Source organism: Theropithecus gelada, chromosome 3 (assembly GCF_003255815.1).
Source record: "Theropithecus gelada isolate Dixy chromosome 3, Tgel_1.0, whole genome shotgun sequence".
NCBI classification, from domain to species: Eukaryota; Metazoa; Chordata; class Mammalia; order Primates; family Cercopithecidae; genus Theropithecus; species Theropithecus gelada.
Genome location: NC_037670.1, coordinates 178,714,639 through 178,724,812, shown reverse-complemented (window position 1 = coordinate 178,724,812; position 10,174 = coordinate 178,714,639). Strand labels below are relative to the sequence as shown.

General features: G+C 44.6%; 1 protein-coding gene across 9 annotated transcripts in view; it reads right to left on the bottom strand.

The window, feature by feature from the left end:
- Positions 1-10,174, bottom strand: part of DPP6 (dipeptidyl peptidase like 6) — a 1,162,044-nt gene that overhangs the window by 226,185 nt on the left and 925,685 nt on the right. For 8 of the 9 annotated variants that reach the window (XR_003118544.1, XM_025379256.1, XM_025379255.1 and 5 more), the window contains one exon: positions 7,827-7,908. The exons of the other annotated variant lie outside the window; for it this stretch is intronic. Coding sequence is in view for 7 of the 8 variants with exons in the window: in XM_025379256.1 (XP_025235041.1) it covers positions 7,827-7,908 (82 nt within the window). In the remaining variant the exon portion in view is untranslated. The remainder of the gene's footprint in view (positions 1-7,826; positions 7,909-10,174) is intronic. 9 annotated transcript variants of the gene reach the window in all.

Here is a 10,174-nt window from a genome sequence, read left to right as displayed (position 1 = left end):
GGGGGGAGGGATTGCATTGGGAGTTATACCTGATGTAAATGACGAGTTGATGGGTGCAGCAGACCAACATGGCACAAGTATACATATGTAACAAACCTGCACGTTATGCACATGTACCCTACAACTTAAAGTATAATAATAATAAATAAATTAAAAAAAAAAAATTCTTTTTCTTGAAGGCAGAAACCCCAATGCCATGAGGTGAGTCAGTGCGAGTGCAAGAAAACAAAACAAAACAAAACAAAAAAACCCCTCAACTCCAATTTTCTTGAATCCTTCACTGACTCATAGAAAAAAGTGTCAAGACAGGGTTCCGGGAGGAAGCGGTACCCGCTGGATCACTGGCAGATGCTCACGCGTAGGTAAAGGAAGGCCCTTGCTCTCTCGCTGTTGACGCATTAGGAAGAAAAACAGCCAACCTTGGAATAGTTTGCTTGGAATGGGCTCCATCCACTTGAAGTGGGAAATTAAGAAAATAACAGAATAATAGCATAAGTAATAATAGTAAAAATTATAATAATAGTAAGAAAAATAACAATAGCTCATAAAATGAAATTCTGTATTAACCAAGACTGAGGAGAATTTAAGTAGCCCCTGTGAAGTTAGAACAGAATATTAACTGTCTGTCCAAAGAAACAATAACCATATCTATCCTCCACATATTTTGTAGGCTCTATAAACTCCTGTTTCTTTCTTCCCTGCACAAACTACAAGTTCACAAGACAGATAAGCACAAGCTGCAAACCAAGTTCTCACAGAGATGTAAGACAGGTGGCAAAAGTGTCACAGCAGCCTTTTGATCTCATTTCTGTAAGCCTGCTTCGCATAGTTCCCGCCTCAAAATGCTTAAAAGGGACTTGTTTTCTTTGTTCTGGGCTCAGCCTTTAGGACACATGTCCGCTGGGCCGGTGTACACCTTAAAATAAACACTTTCCTGCACTCTGTCCAGTCTCTCTGGTTCCTTAAATTCCGCTTCACACTGAGGTGTGGCTTAGAGAGCCACAACTGCCACAGGCTTGAGAGGGTGTACCAATCACTAAGGGGGAGCCGGTGTAGGGTATGGGTACAGTGTCTGTGTGAGTCCGTCAGGGAACACCTGTGTAGAAGGTCACATGGGGAAGGGCAGCTGGACCTCCAGACAGCACGCCCCATGGCCGTGTCCCCAACTGTGAGAAGTTTTTCTCAGAGCTGGATTGGCCTGACGGGCTCTGTATCAAGCAAACAAAGAATGACCTCTTAGGCGATGAGGCTTGTCTGGATGGCTTTGTTCTCAGAGGCATCATTTTGTTAAGACTTGAAGATCTAAGGATCTTGGTGAAAAACAAGAAGAATATCAAACACATAGTGTGACAGCCCCTGCTATGGACAGGACAGGAAAGTTTGGGCTGTGTGAACAGATGGGGACATTTAGGAGAGTGACAGTGCTAGAGCATGGCAATGGGCAGCATTTGCGGTTGGGGAGAGCGAGTGAGTGATAATAGGTAGATTTGCCATCAGAAGCGGAAGCCAGTGAGGAAAGGGTCCATGTCCTCCTTCTGCATCTGGGATCTAGCAGTATCTGGAACACAGGAAGTGTTCAATAAGAGTAGATTGAATCCATAAACAAATGCATAAGAGAATGATGGGAATGTACACACGTGGCAAGACCGGTCTGCAGGGTCCCGTGCATTTAGCTGGTTTGTGACCATGGCAGTCGCTGGCCACATGTGCCATTCCAGAGAGCCCTAGGACTGGCAGCATCCTTGGGAGTCCAGTCTACCTGCTCCTAAGACCTCTCCAAGGGAGCTGCCATCCTAACCATTAAAACACAGCACAATTTTTTTTCTTTATTATACTTTAAGTTCTAGGGTACATGTGCACAATGTGCAGGTTTGATACATAGGTATACGTGTGCCACGTGGGTTTGCTTCACCCATCAACTCGTCATTTACATTAGCTATTTCTCCTAATGCTATCCCTCCCCCAGTATGTGATGTTCCCCACCCTGTGTCCATGTGTTCTCATTGTTCAATTCCCGCCTATGAGTGAGAACATGCGGTAAAACACAGCACAATTTAAGTGCAGATTTCTTGACACTCTCTGATAAACTATTCTGTGACCTTCTGTGGAAAACTATTTTGGATCTAAATCGCCATAGGCGAGTCTTCCTAAAGTCTGGCTCAAATGTCCCATTTTGATAAACATGTTACTCTCTTGTTTCCTGGGAGACACAGGACAGTTGCTCACTGATATTCACCACCCCTCAGCCTCTCGTTGTCTGGAGATGATGAAGAAGTTGGCCTCCCCTTCTAAGCTGCAAAGTATGGCTGTGAGAATTCCTTAGTTTCCTTCCATGGTGTCTGTAATTGCACCTGCTCCTTTGGGGAACGCCATCTCCTGAGGACAGCTCTTCCCCAGTCCCAGCAGGTTTCCCAGCTAACTACTCCATTGCGCTTCATCCGTCACATTTTGACGCTGTCTCTGCATTGAAGACTTCCCAACGGACTCATTAAATTTCCCGTTCAAAGTTCTACATTTATCACTGTCATGGTAGCAAGCCAACCAAAGAGAGACCCATTCACTTTGTCTCTGATCTTCCAAGTGTGCCAGCAAAGATTCCGGCTTTGAATTCTTAATGTTGCCTAATGCTGCACGGTCTTCCTTGAGAACATTTCCATGGCACTTGTTTCCGAAGGAAAACATGATGAAGCACCAAATTCACATGAGCTCCGTACCCTTGCAGATCAACCTGCAAATGCACCCCGAGGCAGCTTCAACTCCAAGTGCGAGTGCTAAGAACAAGGAAGGCCACCGCAGCTGCCCTCAAAGTCCATGTGCTTCTAGGAAATGTCTCTAGTAGAAATACCGTATCAGGAAATACATGGGCATTCCTAAACCAGACAATGTAATCACATTCTGGGTCAGCAGAAACAAAACCTCCCATAAATGGACGAACACATGGTAGGGGGCAGGACTTCATGAAAAGATCAAAGAAAAGAAACATGGAGGGCCAGGCCCAGTGGCTCATGCCTATAATCCTAGCACTTTGGGAGGCTGAGGTGGATGGATCACTTGAGGTCAGGAGTTCAAGACCAGCCTGGCCAAAACGGTGAAACCCCATCTCTGCTAAAAATACAAAAATTAGCCAGGTGTGGTGGCAGCACCTGTAGTCCCAACTACTTGGGAGGCTGAGGCAGGAAAATTGCTTGAACCCAGGAGGTGGAGGTTGGAGTGAGCAGAGATTGCGCCACTGTACTCCAGCCTGGGTGACAGAGGGAGATTTCAGTTAAAAAAAAAAAAAGAAAAAAGAAGAAACATGGAGGAAATCTCAGTTCAGGAAGATTCATCTGAAGAGGACAAAATGAGGAAAGAAGGTGGTACAGAGAAATACATTGAAACAGCACGTTTTGAACGTTTATATTTCCCGACTGACCACTCCAGTTTGGAGGAAGAAGAAGCAAAGGAGAGACACTGTGTTAACAGTTTACATAGGATTTCTCGTTTAATCCTATTTAATCTGGCCAAATCCATTTCCTAGATCACATCCTGGGCCCTCAGCAGACATTTGGAATGAATCTTATCATTCGTCATACACTCCAGCCCCAGACCAGCACCACCACAGAAGTGGTTTCTGGCAGCCTGGGGCCTCCTCCCACCCACTCCGCTAACAACACACAGGCCACGCTCCCTGCAGTCACTACTCACTCTAAAAGGTAAGAGTCACTAATTGGCAACCACATCGAGGCACTGGGAAAAGATGGCCTCACCCACCCCTGGTTCCCCGGGTCGTCTCCTGTGATACGGGGGCTCCGGACCCAAAGGCAGCCCTGAAATCACTCATCAAAGGAGGCTACATGTTCCCACAGCTCATTGCAAACTTCAGCCGCAGCTGTGTTCTCTGCTCCCAAAGGAGAATTACTCACTTCAATCTGACTCATTATAATTAGAGTAGGTTGACTTTAGGGAGCAATATTTACTTTTTAAAATAAAATGGCAATGAGGGGTGTGTTGCTTGGCATCACTTAATAGGTTAGGGATTGCAAGGCCTGCTCTTGAGTTGTGAATTTTCTGTGCAGACGGAGCAGGTGTGGGGAGTACCTGTCATGAGGTGGTGGCTCTGGCATCAGGCTTTCCTCATGAGAACAACCAAGAGAGCACATGATCCCCTAAAACAGGGGTCAGCAAACTATAACCCATAGGCCAAATCACCTGTGTTGGGAAGTATAGCTTTATTGGAACACAGCCAAGCCTGTCTTGTCTATACTGTCTGCAGCTGCTTCCACGCTGCAGTAAGGGAGCTGAGTCATTGTGCTAGAAACCATCTGTCCGCAAAGACTGAAACATGTGCTATCTGACCTTCTGCAGAAGAAGGCGGCCCCTGCTCCAGCACATAGGGCACTCACTCAACAACGAGCTATATTGCCTCTTAAGCTCAGAACATGCATGTATTATAACGCTCTTAAAGGTCGAATGGATTTAAAAACTCAAACGTTCCACAAGCATATAGCACCTTTGGTACTTAACTCAAGTATTAACAGTTATTACTTACCTGAACATTCATTTCTTTGAAGCAGAAAGGAAGTCAAATCTCTGTCACCTCTAGTACTGTCCTATTCATAGATGCTGGCTATTTGCCACCATCCAATTCTTCATGCTGCAGTGGTTTGAAACCACAAAAACACATTAACTAATGAATTAATCGATCTGTTTGTGCTTTCATCTTTTACCTCAATAAACGTGTACTGGGCACCAGGCATTGTGCTGGGTGTGTTCGAATACGAAGATGAAACAGGCTTACTGTGTGGACTCAGGGTACCTGTATTAGTCCGTTCTCACGCTGCTATAAAGAAATATTTGAGACTGGGCAATTTATACAAGAAAGAGGTTTAATGGACTCACGGTTCTGCATGGCTGGGGAGGCCTCGGGAAACTTACAATCATGGCAGAAGGCACCTCTTCACAGGGCGGCAGGAGACAGAATGAGTGTCGAGCGAAGGGGGAAACCGTCAGATCTCGTGAGAACTCACTGTCACTAGAACAGCATGGGGGAAACTGCCCCCATGATTCAATGATCTCCATCTGGTCCCACCCTTGACACATGGGGATTATCACAATTCAAGGTGAGATCTGGTGGGGGGACACAGAGCCAAACCATATCACCACCTAACCAAGGACAGAGATATGTCTACAAGCAACAAGACATCGTGTGTGCTGGGAGATTGCACGGTGATACCTGAAGCCCCAGGATGGCTACCTACCACTGTGTGTGTGTGTCTGTGTGTGTGTGTATGTGTGTGTGTGTGTGTGTCTGTGTGTGTGTGTCTGTGTGTGTCTGCGTGTGTGTGTGTGTCTGCGTGTGTGTGTGTGTGTCTGTGTGTGTGTGTCTGTGTGTGTCTGCGTGTGTGTGTGTGTGTGTGTCTGTGTGTGTGTATGTTTGGGGAGGTGTCAGGAAGCCTTCTCTGAGAAGTTGTCATTTACTTTGTTTTGTTGCTACTTATTCTGTAAGAGGTTAAACATGATAACTTCTATAATCATTTTCCCCTTCTCATCTCCAAGGGAGCAGGACATGAATGAAGGTCAGTTGTTCAAGAGGACAATTATAGACTTAATTCTAAAGTGTCTGCATGCACACACACACACACACACACACACACACATATGCACGCACAGCAACTCCTTTTACAGTTGAGGGTTAGATTTCCTTTATGTTACAAGCTGTTCCCAGAGGCAGGACAAGTACCAACTCTACTAAGGGACCCGGTTTATTTGCATGTGCAGACAATGAGGCAGGAGTCCACACACTGAGTTACAGCCACTGGGTGATAAGGAGCGAGGCCGCAGGTATGGTGGAAAGAGACCTTGACATGTGGTCACGTTATGATGGTCTTCTCCTGACTACTATAAAAAGGCTGGACAATGGTCACTCAGTAACGTTACACATTCCTATCCTTCTCCCTGCAGTGGTGTGATGAGGCCAGGTGCAGAGCTGTGGGTACTGGCTTGTAATGGATCCACAGCAGGCAGGGAGAGCTCTCTACGGAGGTGTAATGGCCACTTTGACAGATGATTTGAGGGATACTGGAAATCTCTTCAATCACAGACTTTCAGAGGGTTTTAAGGTCAACTATTAGAGATTCAGTTGCACATCAGTCCTGAAAACTTAAGTCTTCTACAATCTCCTATCAAATTACATTTTTTCCCTTTTTAAGAGTTAATGCCTTTGAGAAAAGACAAATTTTATCTCTTTGTTGTGACTGAACTGATGGGTTGGTGTTCCTTGGTCAAGGGCAGCTCTCAACTTCCTCACTTCCTCCTGTCACCCTGTGATTTTGATCAGTTACATATGCTTTTCAGAACCTCTGTAATCAGTTTTAGCATTAGAGACATGATCATAATAGCTAAAATATTAATAGTTTCACGGCCTCTATGCTCTTGTTTTTTTTCAAACCGATTCAAGGCAGTGGAATTAGTACATAACCAAGAAAATGCGATTGTACTATGGGGAGAAATAAGACTATTTTCATTTGTAAGATAGATGACAGCCTATCCAATACAATTCTATGTGAGCTCTTAGATACGATCATTTTTTGTGCTATTTTAGGAAAAAGGAGCTTTACAAATGCAGGCTTAGGTAATCAGCTTAAAGAGGCAGAAGAAAATGGTGACTTGAAAACGGCAACCATGTCATCTGACCTTCAAACCCGAGGGACTTTCTGCACGTGGCAATACGGTCTCTTAAAAAATGCTGCACAGAACGGGCAAATATAATCAAGTTTTAGTCAAACGCAAGGCTAGAGGTGGAAAACCTGAGGGATCATATTATCCATATCCTTTACTACATGGCTGGGCTGCTGCCTGCAGCCTGACAGCTGGAGGCGCCATGCAAGGCCAGCTTGACAGTGAGAACCAGGGTGGGAGCCCTCATCTTAGAAATAGTGTTCAGGGCCGTTTTCTCTGCACTGTCCTTCCCGTTCACAGAAACCCAGCAGTTTTGCCAATTTGAGAAGGAATCCATGAAGACAGCTGATAGAAACCGAGAGGGCTGCAATGGCCATGGGGGATTTCGCATGTTGATGGGATTGGCTTGGCTCCATCAGGGCCAGCAAATCTACATGCTTAAAAACCCTTCCACAGAGGCCAGGTGCGGTAGCTCATGCCTGTAATGCCAGCACTTTGGGAGGCCAAGGTGAGTGGATCGCCTGAGGTTAGGAGTTCGAGACCAGCCTGGCCAACATAGTGAAACCCTGTCTCTACTAAAAATACAAAAATTAGTCGGGTGTGGTGGTGCATGCCTGTAATCCCAGCTACTGGGGAGGCTGAGGCAGGAGAATCGCTTGAACACAGGATGTGGAGGTTGCAGTGAGATGAGATCGCACCATTGCACCCTGGCCTGGGCAATAAGAGCGAAACTCTGTCTCAAAAAAACAAACAACAACAACAAAAAACCCTCCACAGAAAGAAGTCTGAGTTCCCAGAGCATCTTTTGATGACAAAACCATTTGGATCATTCTCATTTGCAGTCCTTTTAATGAAGTTGATCTCTTTGAGCTCACGATTCATCTGGAGTCCACAGACACAGCTACAGTTAGGCACCACTTCAACCATGTCAGATGTAGGAACCAAGCACACGCTGTTCCAATTTTAGGAGAATTTGCTATCTAAAATGAAATGACCCTTTTACATATCCAGACACCCTGGTGTATTTGTCCAGATTTTAATTTATACACACACACACATACACACACACACAACACCATATACAGGCTGAGTACAGTGAGACCCATTCAGCTTAGAAAATGGAAACTTCCTCAAAACCCAAATACAGTTACCGAACTTGATTGGCTTACCAGCTGTTGGCCTTTAGGGCCCCATCCTGCGTACTGAAGTTTTGCATTGCTGACTTCTGGTGGGTCCAGACTTTGAGGATCCCTGAAAATTGAACAAACAAACAAAAACAAAGCAAAATGTTGGGAACCAAGAATTTAAGCTGCTGTAATTTTATCCCCTACCTATAACTTAACTCCTTTCTCCTTCCATGCTATCCATTTCAAGAGCTTGTCTCTTGTGTTACTAAGTAATATGTCTCATTTAGTCTCTATTAGGTTTCTTCAGATGTATATAATTTATATGAAGCTCAAATAGGTCTATCATTGCTTAACCCAAATAGTAAATACTCATTAAGAGAGAACATGCAGTGAGGTCTCTGGATCACCTTCTTAACTCTCCAGAACAGTCGGAGTTAAAACTTAAAATGCAGAGCCATGCAGTGATCTGTCTCCACAATTTGTGTCTCCATCTTTGGTTCTCCTAGAAGGTAATTTTTTCTAGGTATCACGCAGGTCGTTATGACCTTACAAACCTGGTGGCATCAGGTTTTGTGTTGGTTTGTGTTGACAGATACAAGCCGAGAGAGAGAGGGAGGAAGGGGATAAATTGAAAGATGTATTTCCTTTCAAACCTCACTTACATTTTTTATCCTTAATGTACTGATTAAATACCAATACCACCACAACAAAAACCTGCCTAAGTACTTAAAGGTTATAGTGAATAAAGGTCATGGTGGCAAAAATGAAAAGAGCTAACACTTTTATAAGTATTAAATATTTCAGTATATTTTGTAGCTACTGTTGTCTCCAACATGCAGAAAAGATTCATTTTCGTGTTTCTTTTGGATGACACCCCTTCACGTGAAGAATGATATCTGTGTTCTGCTGAGTCTGCTGGGCTCTGTCAGGTAAGCACCCCATCACTTAGCTATAATATTTCTTATGTGGGGCCGGGCACAGTGGCTCATGTCTGTAATCCCAGCACTTTGGGAGACCAAGGCAGGTGGATCACAAGGTCAGGAGATCGAGACAATCCTGGCTAACATGGTGAAACCCAGTCTCTACTACAAATACAAAAAATTAGCCAGGCATGGTGGTGGGTGCCTGTAGTCCCAGTTACTTGGGAGGCTGAGGCAGGAGAATGGCGTGAACCCGGGAGGCAGAGCTTGCAGTGAGCAGAGACTGTGCCACTGCACTGTAGCCTGGGCAACAGAGCAAAACTCTGTCTCAAAAAAAAAATTTTATATATATATATATATATTTCTTATGCAGAAGACATAGCTGGGAATGCACCCACTCATCTGTAGAGGGAAATGGTTGAATGGCCTTTGGAAAGGGAGGATGCTGCATTTTAGGGGTTGCATGAACAAAGGAGATGAGGCAGGAAGGAAAGGAAGGTGAAGGGCTAAGGACATGGTGGACTGGAATCAATAGAAAATACAAAAAGCAACGGCTGAATAAAACTACCAGGAAAAACAAGGAATACATTTAGAGTAAAGAGAGATGGGGGAGGCTAGAGAGTCCAGAATGCCCCAGGTAGTTTTAAATGAAGTGTCTGGGTTTGGAGAAGCCAGGAAGCCTGAGGGTAGAGCGGCGATGCCAATTCAGAGAAGACATTGCTGCTTAGAAACCAGCTAGGAAGGCAGCTGCCCAGCGATCAGAAGACGCAAGCAAGTCCTAATATTGCAGGTTCTGTTAATAGATGAGTTTCTAACATTTGCATGGTTTTGTTTTGCTTTGTTTTGTTTTGAGAAGGAGTCTTGCTCTATCGCTCAGGCTGGAGTGCAGTGGCAGGACCTTGGCTCACTGCAACTTCTGCCTCCCATGTTCAAGTGATTCTCCTGCCTCAGCCTCCCGAGTAGCTGGGATTACAGGCACCTGCCACAACGCCTGGCTAATTTTTGTATTTTCAGTAGAAACAGGGTTTCACCGTGTTAGCCACGCTGGAAACTCCTGACCTCAGGCAATCCGTCCTCGTTGGCCTCCCAAAGTGCTAGAATTACAGGCGTGAGCCACCGCGCCCCACCAACATTTGTATGTTTTGATGTTTCAAAGTATTCTCATGAGCATAGGTTAGTTCCTCTTGAACCCTGGTGTAGAGAAAAGCTTTGATGACTCAAAATTCAGAAGCCGGAAATTAAGATTCATAAGTTGGACTACATAAAAACATAAAACTTCTGCATGACAGATGCCTCATAAACAAAAGACATCTTACAAACCAGGAGAAAATTATTTACAACACACGCCATGGACACATGGCTAATATCCCTAACATACAAAAACTTTGAAAAATTGAGGTTATTAAAAAAAAAAGATAAAAATATGAGAAAAGGACACGAACAGACAATTCACAAAAAGATATAAAAATG